General features: G+C 28.7%; 1 protein-coding gene across 1 annotated transcript; it reads right to left on the bottom strand.

Annotated features, from left to right (window-relative positions):
• Positions 1 to 9,721: 9,721 nt before the first annotated feature.
• On the bottom strand, positions 9,722 to 13,520 carry XRI1 (x-ray induced transcript 1). The gene is made up of 9 exons (XM_028051061.2): positions 13,297 to 13,520; positions 12,383 to 12,447; positions 12,203 to 12,313; positions 11,911 to 12,053; positions 11,188 to 11,248; positions 10,980 to 11,091; positions 10,858 to 10,898; positions 10,660 to 10,749; positions 9,722 to 10,324 (listed from the first exon to the last, which is right to left on the bottom strand). The coding sequence occupies exons 1-9, from the start codon at positions 13,317 to 13,319 to the stop codon at positions 10,050 to 10,052; spliced, it is 921 nt and encodes a 306-aa protein (XP_027906862.1). The 5' UTR covers positions 13,320 to 13,520; the 3' UTR covers positions 9,722 to 10,049.
• Positions 13,521 to 19,871: the final 6,351 nt, after the last annotated feature.

Below are 19,871 nucleotides of genomic sequence, written 5' to 3'. Positions count from 1 at the left end.
CCCACCGCTTGTCGATGATTGTTCTAACATATGGTTCATAACATAACTAAAATTGCTTTACCATTGAGATCCCTTACATATGTTCTTCACGCGCCTTTACTAGAAAATACTCATACCGGTAACATTCTGTCTTCACCTTTCAACTTGTTCCATACTTGATGCACAACCATTTACTCTCCTTCTTGAAACAAGGAACATCACTTCCTATGCTACCACATTCCATAAGAATGAGCTTAGAAAACAACCAAGTTACCCTTGAGATTTATGCTCTCGACCAAACCTTGTAAAGGAAGTAATTCAGGTTGACTTTGAATTTGAATTCTTTGATCACCCCGAAACATACCACGCATCCAAGAAATCTTCACTTGTCCGCCATAGAAGAAAAATTACCAGCTCAAACTCCAACTCCTCCTTGCAGTTAACCATGACTCATTTACCATATTGATGACACCAAGGTTTTATGATCACAAACGAAACCAAAACTCATATCCCAAACACCACCTTCTGAATTTGATAATTTGCATTAACAACTCCAACACCAACTACCGTAGACACCATTTTAACTACTTAAGATTTTTCTTCTCTTTTCATTATTTACGGTACTCTGCCTTCTCTAGCTTTTATCGTTCCCACAAGATCAAACTTAACGGTTCACTTCTTCTCCCCACACTTGAATTTCTCTACCTCAACCCCAAAGTCAATGCTTATGCTCATGAATTACTTTTCCTTGAAACATCCTGCTGTCTACTGAAAAGATCCAAGCATCTCCTTCTGATTATTGAACCTAATATGAAACCTTTATGCCACTTCATTCTCATCCACATATTATTTCTCTTTCTACTTAGGAAACATCATCTTACCTAACTGATCCGCAAACTCTGATATGTCTTAACCTCCCACTAGGGATTTGTCGTCTTTTTACACTTCACGATCTTTATCTTTCTTAGCTTGCTCGATGCCAAACAATTTCATTATTTTCTGTAACCTAGGATCTACCAATTGTTTCTCTTCCACCAATCCAATAAAGCACTAGATATGGTCTTACGACTATATCTAATGACATTTCTCCTAACATTGCATGTATCTGAATAACTCTGAACCTCAGAATTGTCGGGATGTAGAACCAAGTTGATTTTTCCCAAACATTGTTGCGCTGGCATACACTGATATCTTCAATATTTCTAACATCCAAACTCAAATCCTTTTGGAAAACTTGTGATATTTGATCTCGTGAGCCTGCCCTTGAAGCTTCCTTAGTCTAAACATTGATGCTAAAATTTAACCTCTTAATCCAGTCTACTAACCCAAAGCTTAACTTTCCTCGCTCATCGATCTACTTCATACAACAAACCTATATCCTTGAGACAAAAAGTTATCTCAAAAGCTATATCCGACCCTCACAAAGGTAAGCAGGTCAAGTTGACGTTGAATCTGCATTCCTCTATCACTATAAACACTAAACGCAAACCACAGAGGTGCAACAAAACAAACACGGACACAGAAAACAAAACTCTAACATCTATTGATAACCAAAACTTTTCTCTATCTCTCTTATTTTCTCAAACCAGTAAAATTAAGAAAGGAAAATAATCTTTGATGTAGTCATGAGTGTGCACCCTCATTACTTTATCAAGACGTTTTCTGTTCTTAATACTTTCGGTTTCAAAGACAAACTCTACTAAACTCGAACTCCAACACAAAAAAGACATGACAAACCCACAACCCTCAGGTCATCCTAAGGATGAACTGCTCTGATACCATAAATGTAACATCCCAATTTCAGCAGCTTAAAACTAATAAAAATAGGGAGTTTCATCATAGTTCCAAAACAGATAATCCAGTGTACCCAATATATTAATACAGTCTTACAAAAGGTATGACTATAAAAAATATATCACTTATACACTTAAACTAAACTAATAAACTCTGTACTACTGACCACTGCTAAAGCTCCCACTGGAAACCTCCTCTTCAACACTAACACGATGGCTCTTCATCCTCCAGAAGTGCCTTTGACACTGCAACCACATCTGCTCCCACCGAATAGGTGATCATCGCAAAAGGAAACATACAACACAAGACAGGAACACAAAAAGCAAGGGTAAGCTAATCTGATTAAGGAATCATGCAGTTTAATTATAAACAGAAACCACACAATCTTTTTCATTATCACCAGAATCATATAGACCACCACAACACATTTACATGACTCTAGACTCAATATTCGGATTATGTAAGCGACATCGGATCTCTTGGTGGCTTGCACCTGCGATGATTCCCAAACTCTGCAGAGTTTGGACACAAGGGGTTATCACCCAACCACTCCCAAGGTAAGTCCCATCACCTCTATGGCGGATCGGGTCCATAGACCAGGACCTCCTGCTACTCCCCCCGACGTAATCCATCATACTCTACATGAGTCTTAATGGTTACTAGGAGCGTCAGGATACCAACCAAAACTGAGTCCTTATGTCCTTACATACACTAAAACATTCCTCTTAGAATTTCCCTTGAAATCCTAGTTCAACCACTTCTTCTCATATTCCAACTTCATGCAATATCACCGCACATATTACCAGTCATAACAATTCATGCATATCATAACTAAGTTCATATTTTAACATTCAAACATAGCTTCATCCATTAGAAACAGAAATAACACTCAGTTGCAGAGGTTCTCGCCCAAGCTAGAAGGTCTCGCCCAGGCGAAAAGGGCTCTCTCGCTTAGGCGAGTCATTCTCGCTTAAGCGAGGCTCGAAACAGAGAACAACCCAAACTCTGGGCGAATTCTCGCTCAGGCTAAGTTGTCTCGCTTAGACGAGAGTGACTCTCGCTCAAGCGAGACTGGCTCGCCTAGGCGAGATCTCGCGCAGAAATAGGGGATGAGTTTCTGGTGTTTTCGCTCAGGCGAGAGCTGCTCGCTTAGGCGAAAATACCAGATTCCCAATCTGTTCTCACATGCAACAGTAAAGAAATCTAGCACAATCCAAGCATACACTCAATTACACAGTTCAAGCACTCATACAACAATCAATAATGCAATTCAAAGTCATCAGAATGATTTCTATACGAAATTAAAGTAAAACAGTTAGCTTCCCTTACTTGTTATCATGTTTAGACAACTTTATAAACGTCAACGCCTTAAAAACGTCAACACCTCTAACTCCACAGGATGCTCTATCTACACATAGAAACATCACAAGAACGATCAGGACATACCGTTATGATCACTGATCAACAGAGACTCATACTGATGATTAAAACGTCGCATGCAAGCGGAAGAGGGCCTGCATGCAACAGAAAACAGAAAAAGACTAAAATAAAGAGCGAAAACTCAACTTACGCGAACGGAGAAACTGATCGGTCCAATTTGAAGAGCTCGCCGAGAGGATCAATCCTACGGTCTCGGTTCTTCAATCAGACGACCAGAGAGACAGAACCTCTAGAGAGAAGTCAAAGAACTCTAGAAAAGTGGTTTCTAGAGAGATTGTGTGTTTTAAAATAATGAAACTCGTTTATAACAATTCTATTTATACTAAAGCCTTTTAATATTAAAATATTTGAGTCTCACTATTTTTAAACCACTATCACTTTTAAAACGCCATTTTCTAGGGTCTTACAATTACAAAAGTATAATGGATAAAACATAATTAAGATTTATGACAAATTTTTTTGTAAAATTTACGACAGTTAAAAAATTGGAGAGAATAACATCTATTACATATTAAGAAAAGAAGATACTACCAAAATTACTACAATACCCATTTTCATTTATTGACACGTGTCATAGAAATTAGTTTTTTTGTCATTTTAAAACTCTGGTACAAAAGGACCTGGATTCAAATCCTACAAAAATCAATTTGTTTTTATTTTTTTTATTTATTTATGATTTCAACTATAATATTAATTATAAATAATATTATATTTGTATTATTTTTATAAGTATTAGTATTTCTAATTATTAATAAAATATTATTATAATATTATTTATAGTGACAATAGTAAAATTATAACAAATATTAGTATTATTATTATATGTTATTATTATATATTATTACTATTAGTATTATTAACATTATTAGTAGTAGAGTTATTATTCTTATTTGTAATATATGATATTATTATTATTATATATTTTTGTTAGTAATTACATCTTAATTTTTATTAGATTATGATAAATTATTTTTTTGTCTTAAACTTAAAAAAAAGGTATATTGATAAATATATGATTAGTTTAAAATTTTACTTCAATATTTCATTGTTGATGTTCATACCCATTCAAATTTGAAGGATTTGTCGACCATTGTTGAATTATGTCAATCTTTGACAAAAACAAACAAATTAAAGATATTTTACTTGATTAATTGTCTGATTTATTTTATTTAACTCTTAATGTTTCATTTTCTACAACGAAGATTATCAAAACAAAAATTGGAATAAGATGAAAGATGAATTTCTTGAATCCAATATGGTTATTTACATTCAAAAAAGAATAACCGGAGATTTTAATTCTGAATAAATTATTGATGAGTTCAAAGTTTTTTACTATATAATTTTAACTATAATATTAATTATAAATATATTATTATTTGTATTATTTTTATAAGTATTAATATTTCTAATTATTAATAATATATTATTATAAATATTATTTATAGTGATAGTAGTAAAATTATAACAAATATTAGTATTATTATAATAATAATAATAATAATAATAATAATAGTTATTATTATTATTATTATTATTATATGTTACTATTATATATTATTACTATTAGTATTATTAACATTATTAGTAGTAAAGTTATTACTCTTATTTGTAATATGTAATATTATTACTATTATATATTTTTGTTAGTAATTACATCTCAATTTTTATTAGATTATGATAAATTATTTTTTTGTCTTAAACTTAAAAAAAATAGGTATATTGATAAATATATGATTAGTTTAAAATTTCACTTCAATATTTCAATGTTGATATTCATACCCATTCAAATTTGAAGGATTTGTCAATCATTATTGAATTATGTCAATCTTTGACAAAAACAAACAAATTAAAGATATTTTACTTGATTGATTTTCTAATTCATTTTATTTAACTCTCATCAACTATAATTAATAATCATTATTACTATCAACTATAAATATTATTATCATTATTATTAATTATAATTATTTCTATTATTATAGTACTAATATTATTATATTATTATTATTAAGAATTATAATTATTATAATAGTTATTATTATTATTGTTTTTATTATTATTGTTAGATACACATTTTTAGGGATGTCAACAGGGCGGGTAGGGTACGAGTAGTAGTTCCCCCATACCCTATCTGCTGTATAAATATCTGTCCCGTATTCCTACCCATATCCGTCGAGTACCCGCCTATTTTTTCATATCCGCAGGAATCCACGGGTACCCGCGAATATTTACAAAATTATTTAAGAAATAAATATTTAATCATAAATTCAAATAAAATAAAATAAAATATATCACTGTCATAAATTTTAAATAAAGTTCAAATAAACTCAAGTTCATATAAGTCCAAATAATTATAAAAATAAATATAAATGACGTTCAACACAATGAAAATTTGTTAATTAGTGCTTTGATCAATAAACTCACTTTCTCCGATTGATTCCTGAAAAATAAACAAAATAAACAAATAATAAAACTCAACTGCCACGTGTTAAGTATTTTTGTTTTGATTTCATCATTTGACAACAAACATACTATAAATGTCATTGTCTATATAAGGTTTGATGTATATGCCCAATTTCAAAGAAAGAAAAGAGAATAATGTCAAGGGGTGTACCTAAAAGAAGACAATGTACCAATACTTGAAGTTGGAAGAATGAAGATAGAAGAGAAGACAAGATGTGCTGCTTAGAAAAAATTAGGTCAGAATTGTTTTACTAATATATATATATATATATATATATATATATATATATATATATATATATATATATATATATATATGGGTATTTTTATGAATTAAAGTTTAGCGAGTACGGGTATTCACGGTACGGATACTATGATATCCGTACCCACCCTGTTAACATGCAAGTATAAAAAATATTCGTACCTGTGGATATTCATTTTTAATATTCGTTTCCTACCGTTGCAGATACCTGCGGGTACATATTCGTACCCGTGGATATTCATTTTATCTCTATGTCTTGGTACTTTTTGAATTGAAAAAAAAAAATAGTTACTGAAGTAGAATAATAAAACTGACAAATAATTTTTTATTATGAATAATTATTTAAATGTAATAAATAATAATTAAGAGGATAAAAATGTAAAAACAAAAAAAGGACATAAAAAATGTGTATCTCTTTACATATTTAGTTAGTGTATTATTATTATTATTATTATTATTACTATTATTATTATTATTATCACTATGGGATATTATTATAATGGTATTATTATTATTATTATTATTATTATCACTACAGGATATTATTATTGTAATGATATTATTATCATTATTATTATTATTATTATTATTATTATTATTATTATTATTATTATTATTATTATTATTATAATAGTTAGACACACATCTTATTTAATTTACTACGAGATCATATCTCAATTAGTTGTCCTTCTTAATTATTTGGTGTTTGTTGTATATATCTTTATATGTAATTATAGATTATTAGTATGTCAACATTAACTTGGTATTTGCATTGCCATTAATATTTATAACATAAACATTATCATTATTATTATCATTTGTTTGTTATTATTAGTATCATTATTATTTTTATTATTAATATTGTTACTATTCATAGTGATGTTATTAGTATAAGTGCTTTTTTTAATTATAAAAAATGTTATTATACTAAATATTTTGCTAAATAGATTTTTAATCTTTTAAAATTTTTATAATTTTATATTTAAATAAATATAATAACAATTATATTATTATTCTAAACATATTTGCAATAAATAAAAAAATGTGCATACACGCACGGGTCATATACTATTATAATTATTTTGTAAAATCAATTAACTACACCATATTGTGATATTAATTTTATTTATTATATTTAAAACTGGATTTACAAATTCATTTCATTGATAATAATATTTAAAAGAATATAACCTAATTTTCATGATATTTATTATTTTATTTTTATATTATTGTTATTATTATCAACTATAACTCTAATTATAGTTATTACTATTATTATTATCAGCTCTAATTATAATAATAATTAATTATTATTATTATTAACTATCATTATTATGATTAATATTACTACCAACTATAATTATTATTATTATTATTATTATTATTATTATTATAACTAGCGTACACATAGGTGCTGTCGCGCCTGTGTGTACGCATTCTTTAAATATACGTGATATTATAGTAAGTGATGATAATATAATGTTATTAAGTTATAATATATAAAATAAAAATTATATTTATTATAAATAAAGTGAAATATATCAGAAAAGATGTGAGAATAACTGTTGGTAAATAGAGAAAAAGGGAAGAGCAGAGATAGACGATTTTATAAAAAAGTTTGTAAAAGTAACGGTCAATTTTCAAAATTTTTATAAATAATTATATTTTAAAGGGTAAAATTGGTATTTAAAATGTGAACACAAAAGAGAAAATCCTCTTTATATATTGTTATAGATTATTATTATTATTACTATTATTATTAATTAGAACTATAATTATTATAATAGTTTTTATTATTATGTTTACATACATATTTTACTTTTACTTACTATCTATGAATCATCTTTTAGTTACTTGACCCTTTTATTTGTTTTGTTGTTTATTTATTTATCTCTTTCTATATATGTAGTTGTATTATTATTTTTTTTTATCATTACACAATATTATTTTAGTGTTATTATTATTATCTATTATTATTATTGTTACTATTATTATTATTATTATTATTATTATTATAGTTAAACACATATTTTACATTTATTTACTACGGGATCATATCTCAATTACTTACACTTTTTATTTGTTTTGTTGTTCATTTTATTTTTATATTTGTGTAATTATTTGAATTATAAAAATAATTACTAAAATTATTAAAATGATAAAATATACAAATAATTTTTTTATGAATAATTATTTTAATTTAACAAATAATAATTAAGAGGATAAAATTATATAAACAAAAGAGGACACAAAAAATGTATATATCTTTATATATGTAGTTATTGTATTATTATTATTTTTATTACTACGAGATATTATTATAATGATATTATTGTTATTATTATTATTATTATTATTATTATTATTATTATTATTATTATTATTATTATTATTATTATAGTTAGACACACATCTTAAATTAATTTACTACGGGATCGAATTTCAATTACTTGTCATTTTTATTTGTTTGTTGTTAATGTATATCTTTGTATATAATTATAAATTATTATAGTTGACATTAGCCTTAGTGTTAGCATTAATATTAATATTAATATTTATAGCATAAGTATTATTATTATTATTGGTATCATTATTATTTTTATTATTATTATTATTATTACTATTCATAATGGTGTTATTATTATAAGTGTGCTTTTTCCAATTATAAAAACTGTTATTATACTAAATACTTTTGTTAAATAGAGTTTTAATCTTTTAAATTTTTATAATTTATAATTTATATTAATATTAATATTAATATTAGTATTTTTAATGGTTAAATAAATATAATAGCAATTATATTATTATTCTAAAAAATTTTAAAATAAAAAAAGTAAAAAAAATGTTCGCTCAATTAACTATATTATACTGTGATATCAATTCTATTTATTATATTTAAAACTGAAATTATTATTGTATCACTTAGATTTACTATTTCATTACTTGAATAACAACATTTATAATAATATAACTTAATTTTCATAATATTTCATTACAATACTTTCACTATTTTATTATTTAATATACAAAATAAAACAAATACGTCCCGTGCGTACACACGGGTCAGTATATTAGTTTATGATAAAAGCATAAAGTTGAAAAATTAATAATTAAAATTTATAATATTTCATGCAAAATATACAAAAGAAATTTAAATATCTTCTTGAAAACAATTTCAATTATATTTTCTTTACGCACATGCTGTCATTTACTTTATTTTTAAAAGATAATAGATGAGGAAGAATAAGTATTTATTGTAATTTTAAATTTAATTCGCTGACTCGAAATTAAAATACATTAATTTATTATATCTTTAACTTAATACCATATTATTATGAAAATTCTTTCAATTATTTTCAACTTTACATTCATCTTTTCGGTATATTTTCTCACAATATGATATTAAACATCTATTTCATTCCATGCATTACATGGTTCCCATTTTCTAGCAAAAAGGTAACCTGAAAAAATATGGCCATTATGTTGTTGCACAGTTTATTCTCGATCGAATTTTAAACAGTCAAAATAATGTACGTACAACAATAGTCATTTCTTTATTTTTGAAATAATGAATTATCTGTCAAAATAGTGCAGATCGATGAAATATCAGCTATATTTTTCGCATGAAATTTTTTAAACATAATCTACATCATAAAAATCTACCTTTTGTAACCTAATTGATTCAGTAAGTAAAACTAAATTTCATGCTACAACATGCAGAAGGTAAAGAGCAATAAAAACTCTTGCACTTGCACATCATATAAAGAACAAGGACACCAAACAAAAATAATCTGTATATTCAATTACAAAAGCTAAGGCAAGCTTAGTGAAATTGTCATTACAGACTATGAATGGTGGGGACTAATGATCTAAGATTCTCATCACAGACTTAGCTCAAAACAAAATCAAAAAACCCCCACAAAAAGAACAGCTATAAGATTATATCTAGATTCCACTGAAAAGAAAACACTAAGGTGGTGTAATATATGCATGTCAACAGAAACAAAATAGCTGCAGTATCAACCTCTATATCTGCCAGATATATTACAGAAAATGAAGTCAATCCCATATTAATAATGGGTGAGAAATGTTAGTAGTGAACAACTTATGCCTAACCTTTAGTTCTCATAATGGTGATGCTACCTTTTCCCCCTTCAGTGCGAATTTTTGTTTTACCAACCACAGGCTTCCCTGAGAAGGCTGACTTGGGGTAAGCAGATGGATCATCACCGATTTGCTTCGACTTCGACGGTGCCGGCGTTCGAATGCGCTGGTTTATTTCCTTCAGAGTTACATCTCCATGGGCACCACTTGGTTTAATGAAGGCAAATGGATATGCCACAGAAGAGGCAAGTTTGGTAGGTGTATGTATAAAAGATTTCCTACCTACACATGGAAAACAAATCTGAATTAGTGTTCATGTCTAAGAATGTCTTCAAGGATGTTTGAAGCAGGTACAAGGTAATGTTGCTTCACCATATTCTGGTGCACAACTATCACACATTGGCCTATACATCATACATATAGCATACAAGAGAAACTAAGCAGATACTTGGTACATTTTTTTTTTTATCAGCAAATGTTAGTTGTTAGTAAGAAGAATTGAGCCCACAATCTTTTCAACCCTCTCTTCGAACTTTACTACTAAACCAACTTTATAACACCCAAATACTTGGTACATTTAACCCTGAGGAAAGATTATGCCAAGAAAAATGTCAAACCTTTGATGATAATATTACGGGTGGTTCGAGGAACATGATGCATTTGAACTGCATTTTCTTGACGTGATGGTGTGATGGTGGTACTGAGCTCTGCAGGTGTGAGAAATATTTTGAATACAAACCATAGAGGAAAGAGTAAAAGAATGAAAGAAGAAACAAAATTAGCATACAATGGTGGGTAGAAACAATGTAACCTACCTGCAACATCAATTTGAACATCATCTGCCCCAGAAAAATTCCTGAGTCAAAACATATAATCGTCAGATTATATTTTGCATAGCAAAATATCCAAAATAAATCAATGGTCCAGAGAAGCATACAATTCATCAGGACTGAAATCCATCTCAGCATCATTGAAGTATTCCGCCAGCCACGTTTCGGTCGATTCCAGGTTAACATAGTCAGATGCAGATGCACTTCCTACTGTGTAATCTATAATGATTTGGGGAACATAAGAAATGATATAAAAGTAAATTACAGAGGACATCACCTAGTAAAACATAAAGAAAAATCCTGCGAGAGGAATACCTGAGGTCCCTGACATCCATTGCGACACTTCCGGAAAAATATCCTTAGCTGGGTCTTTCCCCTGCATATGTAATGAAGTAACAAGGATAAATTAAGGAAAAACCACAAGAAAGGAATCAAGAACCAAGATAGAGTCTTCCCAATATTTAGGTACAATTACAAGTAATCACAAAGAGGACCAGAGCAAAATAGAAATCTACCCTAAATAAATTATTACTCGAAATAATATAAAAAGATTCAAGCACACACATCTTTAATAAACTCTGGTATCACATAGGATTAACACTCATCCTGAATGTTTAAGTTTAAAGTATTCTACATCAAGCCATCATGAGATTACAATACATTCAGAGGAAATGCGAATAAGCTCCAACTCACAGCTGAATCAAAGGAAGATGGTAACAAAACAAAATGTTAAGTAATTTTAAAATTTCATCAAGGATGGTTATGAAGTCTAGCATCAGAAAATGTTGATCAAATAGAAAGAACAAGGATAAGTGACTTTAAGTCAAGGCATTGAAGATATTATTTATTCTTTTATCAATCATGAACAAAATGTTAATATCAGCATGTAATTTAGTTGAGGAAAAGTTCAAATATTGGCAAGTTTTTGAACAATAAGAAAAAAATCTGTATTTCACAAGTCCTTTATATAGTGTTAGAACCATTCAACAAACTATGAATGTGAAAAGTTAATCCCAAAAAACTGCCGTGAGCACTGACATTTTGAAGATATGACAGAGACATCTCTTCATTGGATAGTGACTGATCACTATCTTGGCTGTTAAACTGTAGCATCCGGCGCCTCTTGGCTTGAGAATAAGTCTCTCTACATTCCTCTAGTTCCTTTTGCATATTATTTGAATCTAAAAATCAGCCATTGTTTGGATTAGAAATGGAAAAGTAATAACAACAACCATAAAGAAAAGACAATTGATCAAGTTGAATCATGCAATGTCAAGAAATATTGTTAAGACAATGTCAAGACCATGTTCAGGCCAGAGAAACATCTTACCATTGACATTATATGCCAAATCACCACAAGCCTTAACTGGGGTTGTTTCATCATCCAACATGTAGGAATCTTTATTTTGAGGCACATCATTCCACAGATCTTCTGAAATTTCTGCTCAAAACAACACATTTCCCTCATGCATTGACTCAGTAGAAGGTACTAAGTTACAGCAGAACTTACCAAAGTCAGAAGTCTTTTCAAGGCTATAATTCTCCCCTTGCCAATCCCATGGCTCCCTAGCTCCACTAAGGACAAGAGAAGACAAGTGTCATTGTTACTAAGCAACATTGGCAAAGATTAACCAACAAAGGACATAACAAGAGATACAAAACACAAAAGAAACCCCCAATTCAAGAGCCAAAGTAAAAATCCCAATCCACAATTCACCTCAGCCCTCAAACAATGTTTGTACACATCATATTAATATTAATACCATAGACAAAGGGAAGATTGACATCATGAAAAACTGAAGCAATCACCACCAAAAAAAGGTTAAAACAGAACAATCAGATTACATAATAGAAATCATATCCAAGGAATAACAGAAAAAGCAGAAAAGAAAAAGGAGCAAAAATGAAAAGAAAAAAATCAACACGAAAATAGGGTAAAAAAGATGACCCACCAATTTAATCAAACAAGACCACATACCTCATCCTACATTCTTCATCCATATCCCAAAAAATATCAAACAATCTCCGGAGCAAATCAAAACCACACACACCAGAAAACAAAGAAACAGCCCAATCAACTGCCATCATCTTCCATCACTTATTCCAATAATCAAAACCAAAATGTACCTAGCAACAGCAACACAAACAACCCCAGAAGCAACACAACAAGGTTGTCTCCAAAAGCAAATAAATTAAGGTAAAAAAAACACACACCCACCGTCAAAAAACAAATCACTACAACCACAACATAAATTCATAAAGCAAAACACATGAACAACACAGCAAAAAAAAAAAAAAAAAACCCACAACTCCAATCACAAAAATGCACCTCCCAAACCCACCATCCGAACCAATCATAATCAAAATTAATTAAAGAAAGAAAATGAAAACAGATAAACAAGAAACACAAAGAGAGAGATTTACCCGTCATTGTTGTTATAATCCATTTCACCTAAGATGAACCAAACTCCCCAATCACTCACTGATCAGAGAGAGGCAGAGAGTCTCAACTCTTTTTTTTATACTTTTTTTCTCACAACACAAACCACAAAAGTAACCGTTAAAGAGAGATCGGTTGTGGGGTGTGCCTTATAAACTGAAACACAAGTCAGTCCACTCTGCCTCTGCTTGAGATGTGTGCTGTGCAGTGCTCCATATATAAATATAAATATTCGTTTCTTTTTTTTTATCATCATATATATATTTTGACCTTATTTTACCAAGTCTACAATTTTCTTTCTTAATTTTTGTTAACGCAACTTTGATTTTTTTAATGTTTAATTATTTGTAATTTTGTTCAACCGTCATTAATATTTCTTATTTTCTTTAAATGTGATTTAATGAAAATGGAAGAAAAATGTATGATATTTGTTTCTTTTTTTTACAGAAGTTGCTTGTAATAGTAATGAATATTACAACTCAAAAAAAAATTATGATAGATTTTTTACAGAATTGATGAAGTTGCTACCATAGGATTGAAATTATAACTTTTTTTAAAAAATAGTATTATATGATACAGTGAAAATAGAAGAAAAATATATGATATTTGTTGATTTTTTTTTCTCATAATTCATGATAGTTGTCACTATAGCATTGAATATTACAACTTTCAAACATTAATCTTATAGATAATTAAAAATCAAAGAACTAAAATTTTATCAACAAAATTAAGAATTTTTTAAAAAAGTAAAATTACAAAGAGAATTAAAATAGAAATTACAGAATTTATAAATTAAACACATGTTTTGGATAACAAACCAAAGTCCAAAAGCATTGCCGACCCTTTCACCGTTTCCTATATATCCTTGTTAGCTTTTTATAATTTTCCGGTTTTTTGTATTATTTATTTACTTATTCAATGTCCTTTCAGCATTAATTAATTCACTAAAAAGAGGAAAATACAGAAAGTAAAAGGGAAAAGGAGAAAGAAAGAAATAATTAGACGAATATAAATTTGTGCGTGGTGTATTTTGAATCGCTGTAATTGAGTCGTTGTTAACTTGCTCCGAATGGTCATGAAGAACGAGAATATGTTAAGAAAAAAGAAAATATTCATAATTTATAAATTTCTTTATAAATTATAATAACTACTATTGTAGGTTGTAGGCTTTTGATTATCTCCTAGTCAAGTTGGTCAAATTTCAGAAATAAAAATATAAGAAATACCTTAATATTGAGTCAATACTTTTTCTTTATATTAATTAATGTGTATACGTATTTATAAGTTTTTTGTTCTCTGATAATAAACTTAAATAACATAAACTATATTCAATTGGAAGTAATAACTTGAATATTGATCTTAGGTTCTTCATTTAGTATTTGGCCATTTAGATTATGAGAAAGTAATAATTATATTTAGTTATATATATGTTTTTCGGTTTAAAGTTAAATAATTATGTTAAAGAAATAGACGAAAAATTTTTCATTTAAGAGATATACAAGTTTAAATGAGTCAATCTATTACAAAAAAAATTATTAACGACTTATTTTTTACGATTATTTTATTGAAGTCAATCTTTTACGACGTTTTAATATGGTTAATCTTTTACGACCATTTAAATAAGGTTAATCTTTTACGACTATTTTGACGCTTGTCATTAATAATAGTTATTAAGAATAAGGTATCATTAAGAGCATTAATGAGGAGTTTTAAACCATTAAAACGTTTATGTGACACACGCTTAAATGAGTCAATCTATTGAAAAATAATGACATATCATTTCATGTGTACCCTATTGATCTCTCGTGCGTAACGTATTGAACTCTGTGTTATTTAAATACTCATATATCCTTTTATGATTTTACATCTTATTAATTTTAGCATTAAATTATTTGTTTGTTTGTATTCTTTGTCTATCTTGTTTCTCTGGTCACTATATGTACTTTGTCTATATAGGTACACTTTGCTTTTCCATCATGTCTTATACTTTATTTTCATTTTCCAATTCTTCTCGTAAGGGTCTCCCTTATCTAAGGAAAATCCCTAATATTAGTGAACAATCTTTTTCCTAGAGTCATAGTGACTCTTTTTCTACATGATAGTGAAGGGAATATTTCCTCTATCAGTTTGCATTGTTGTAGCCATTATGGCTACTTTAACCTTAGAAACTAATGAGTTGTGATACAGAACTATCTCCTAAACTTTAAGTAGTACCAATTTGAGGACAATTTTTCTTCAAGAAGGAGGGTATGATAGAGGACTATCTCCTAAATATATATAAGAAGAACTTGAGGAACATATATAAGAACTTGAGGAAGAACATTTGCAATTCAAAGGATTTATAACAAGGTCAAAGATTAAAACACGTCTCCTTGAAGCTTATAATGTTTCATGAAGGAGAAAACTTAAAGAACATGAAGATCATGAGCACATTTGAAGATAGTTATTAGAAAAATTAATTTATGTTTCTATATTTTTGGGTTTTGGACTTTCTTCTAGAAATTATTTTATGTTTTATGTCTTTAGGCTTGGTCTTTCTTTTAGAGTTTCTAGGTTTTCTTAAACTTATGTGCCTATAAATAAAGGTACCAAAAAGTAATGTAAACACTTTTGAGTCATATATATGCATTTGCATTTGAGAGAGGATTATCTGGGTTCTTGGATTAGAACTTTGATTCTTATCAAAGATTAACATCTTTGTGGTGAATCTTTACTTGAATTATCAATCTGCTAGATTATGGTGTCCCTCATCTTTGTCTTATTTCGCGTTTTTCTCTTATTTATTTGTGTTGTGCCTTTTGAGGATTTAAATTCAGAAGAGATCGTACTTTTTCATGGATAGGATTGTATCGTCTAGTATATAGAGTAAGGTTCTGGTTTAAATTTCTCCTTCTATCTTATTTTTTTGTCATATGAAATAAAAATAAAATAAAATAAAAAATAAATTAGTGAATGTCTATTTTCTGTGCTTTGTTTTGAAATTCTATTTGTTTCATTATTTTTAGAATTTTGTAAAGAGTAAAACCCCTAAGGTTTAAAACAATTTGGTTGAGTTTTTAATTTGTCGTGTTCTTCCTTTAAATTGTATATTTCTATATTTGATTCATGGAAATTATTTGTTGTTAGGTTTGCAAGTACAATTACATTGATTTACATGAATTTTGGGGTTTGAAGGACAATTTGTTTAGTTTGTTTGTATGTTGAACTACAAAATTGAAAAGAAAAGAAAGAATAATGGATTAAAGTCAAAAGGAAACAAATATATATTGAAAGAAAAGAAAAAAAGAAGAAGTAAGGATCCAAGAAACAAAAAGGAGTTCAACACAATTTTTTGTTGCAATTTTATTTGTGGTTTATTGATATATTTAATTGCAGTTAGCCTTTTTGTTAGAGTCTCCTCATTGACTTCTTTAACTCTCTTTTGGTAGTTCTATTATTTTCTATTTTTATTGTTTTATTCTTTAAAATTCCTTGAAGTTTTGTTTAGAGTTTTATTTTTGTTTTCCCTTTTGAGTCAAGATTTAGATCTTGCAACATTTTTTACATTGTTTGTTCACTTTTTTCTTAAGCTATCGAAGTTCTATGTTAAGCGCTAAAGGGAATTAAGTGGTAAAAGACAAGAGAGTATATTCAAGAAAAAGCCTACATAATGTGAAACACGAGTGAAATTTGTGAGTGAAAGAACTTAGAAGAGTGGAGAGGTTATAAATATATTATTGTTATTTTACTAAGCTTTCTTGGAGAATCTAGCAATAATGAGCAATTTCAGCAAAGACATTCTTCTAGAAGTGGTTTTACATATGAGTTTACCTATCCTACTCCTCGCAAAGATCCATTGGTTAAAGAATGTGAAAGTGCTAGGAGAATGACACGTAGTACTACAATTTTGCAAACTACAAGGGAAAAATGGCAGTTCAGGGAAGTCTCTCCAAAGATAGAAAAACTGGACTGCAAGAGGCACCTCATACGAATTTGGCCTTGAAAGAGGATGTCAATGCCTTGATGTCCATAACTATAAAGTTGAATGGCAAGATTGGTAGTCTTAAAAGAAAGCTCAAACCTAATAGAAAATCATTACCAAGGACAAGTGTGCTAAGATGTTCCAAATGTGAATGCTATGTGCATGAAACTCATCAATGTCCTAATTGGAATGAAAGTTTCCAACTAATGAAGATCTTAAGAGCTAGACCCTATATTTGAAAAGAAAGGAAGAAAGGACGTTGAAAAGATTAAAGAAGCTAAAAGAAGCAAGACAAGAAGAGCAAAAGGAGAAGCAAACACTAATAGAAAAAGAAACTGAGAAAGAGAGGAGAACAAAAAGAGAGAAAATGAAACTCGAGAAAGAGAGGAGAAAGAAAAAAGAGAAAAAGAAGCAGGAGAAAGAGAGGAGAAAGAAAAAAGAGAAAAAGAAGAAGAAAACACTAGAAAAAGAAAAAGAAATAAGAGAGCATTATAAATTGTCATTGAAAACTAGAAAACGAGAGAATGAAGTAAATAGAGACAAAGAGAAAGAAAGAAGAGAATAGAGAAAATAAAGACAAAGAGAAAGAAAGAAGAGAACATTCTGAATTGTCATTGAAAAAATTACTAACTTTCCTTTTATTGTTTTAAGAATTTTTCTTTAAAGAACAATGGCATCAACAATGGGAAGAAGAAAGGATACCATGGGAAGATGTATTCATCAAGCAATAATAGGATCAACAATGGTAAGAAGAAAGGATGATAAAAAGGAGGGCACAAGCTTGGAAATATACGCCCATGAATTAGCTTTTTTACCCATCCCTAAAAAACCTTGGGTTATTAAAGTCATGCCTATAGTTTGGTTGTTTGTTTGCGCAATATTCCTTTGTTTTTCTCTGAGCATTGCATCTTTAATTTAAAATTGTTTGATGATTTGTGCAAATGGGTATTTGACCCGGGAGGCGAACCTTTAAAATCTTTGATAATAAGAGATTGGCCTCTTAAAGGATCCAAATCTCATTTTAGTAGAATTTCTATTTTGTTTATTATTTTATATCTGTGTCTTGGATTTATGTTTGTGTTTATCCGTAGGATCTTCTAGAATTCAAGTTAAATTCTCTCCAAACAAGGGAGAATGATAAGGACTCTTCAAGTGATACGATTTTCAGGAGAAATTCTCTTTAAGAAGGAAGGTATGATAGAGGACTATCTTCTAAACTTCAAGTGGTACGAATTTGAGGATAAATTCTCTTTAAGAAAGAGGGTATTATATATGATTATCTCCTAAACATATATAAGAGAACTTGAGAAACATATATAAGAACTTGAGGAAGAACATTTTCAATTCAAAGGATCTATTACAAGGTCAAAGATTAAAACACGTCTCCTTGAAGCTTATAATATTCCATGAAGGAGGAAACTTAAAGAACATGAATATCATGAGCACATTTGAAGAATAATTATTAGAAAAATTATTTATGTTTCTATGCTTTTGGGTTTTGGGTTGTCTTCAAGAAATTAGTTTATGTTTTTATGCTTTTGGGCTTGGGCTTTCTTTTAGAGTTTCTAGGTTTTCTTAAACTTATGTGCCTATAAATAGAGGTACCAAAAAGTAATGTAAACAAGTTTGAGTCATATTATATGCACTTGCATTTGAGAAAGGATTTTCTTGGTTCTTGAGTTAGAACTCTAATTCTTATAAAAGATTAACATCTTTGTGGCGAATCTTCACTTGACTTATCAATTTGCTAAATTATGACGTCCATATCTTTGTCTTATTTTACATTCTTCTCTGATTTATTTTTGTTGTGCCTCTTGAGGATTCAAATTCAGAAGCGACCACAATCTTCTGGATAGGATCATATCATATTTTTTTTTCTCTAGTATAGGTAGGCGAAAGGACAAAATTCTCCATATACTCAATCTTGAGTTCGCATGGGTACTTGAGGAAGTCAATTTTTATGTGTCATATTTTACCTTAAGAGATTCAACGAAAGAGTTTCTTAGGTATTTTAGCATATGTAACAATGATAACATCAAGCTCATAATATTTAAGCATGTTCCAAGGATGATAGGATGTACAGGAAACCTTATATAGGTGGTGTTGAAAGTTGAATATAAAAAAATGAATGTGGCTTCTAGAGACGTTAGATGAACTTGTTCTCGTGAGTATAGTTTGAATGGTCCCAATTTTAATAGAGAATACCCATATTGACTAGGTATGTATAATATCAAGTTTTTAAAATTGGATGTAGGGACGAGGATATGTGTGTGCATATTTGCTTCGTCCTCATACTCCTCCCTATTTTAAATTACTAATTTAATTTATTAGGTAATCTAACAAACATATATTAACTTTTCTTTGTTTCTTAGTTTCATAGTTTCATAACTTATTTTTACGATACACATTTGATATTTTTGCTCTTTTCTATAATCATTTGAACTTTATCCAATTTATACTATCATAATTTATTTCTTGATATTTGATATTAGAGAAAAGAAAATGTGTATTCTTTTGACATTAAATAATTAATATTATATTTTCTTTGCTATGATTTTTATTTTTTGCAAAAAAATTAATTAATATGTGGAACAGTAA

This window comes from Vigna unguiculata, chromosome 10, assembly GCF_037176805.1.
Source record: "Vigna unguiculata cultivar grain cowpea cultivar isolate G323 ecotype 2 chromosome 10, ASM3717680v1, whole genome shotgun sequence".
In the NCBI taxonomy this organism is placed as follows: domain Eukaryota; kingdom Viridiplantae; phylum Streptophyta; class Magnoliopsida; order Fabales; family Fabaceae; genus Vigna; species Vigna unguiculata.
The sequence above is the reverse complement of the archived record's forward strand: the minus strand, read 5'-3'. Positions and strand labels throughout refer to the sequence as shown.

Coding starts and splice junctions, on each gene's coding strand:
- XRI1 (XM_028051061.2), bottom strand. CDS start 13,319: ATGGATTATAACAACAATGACGG. Junction 11,249..11,910: donor CTCTGTCATATCTTCAAAAT/GTCAGTGCTCAC, acceptor TTACATATGCAG/GGGAAAGACCCAGCTAAGGA. Junction 10,899..10,979: donor GATTTCAGTCCTGATGAATT/GTATGCTTCTCT, acceptor GTTTTGACTCAG/GAATTTTTCTGGGGCAGATG.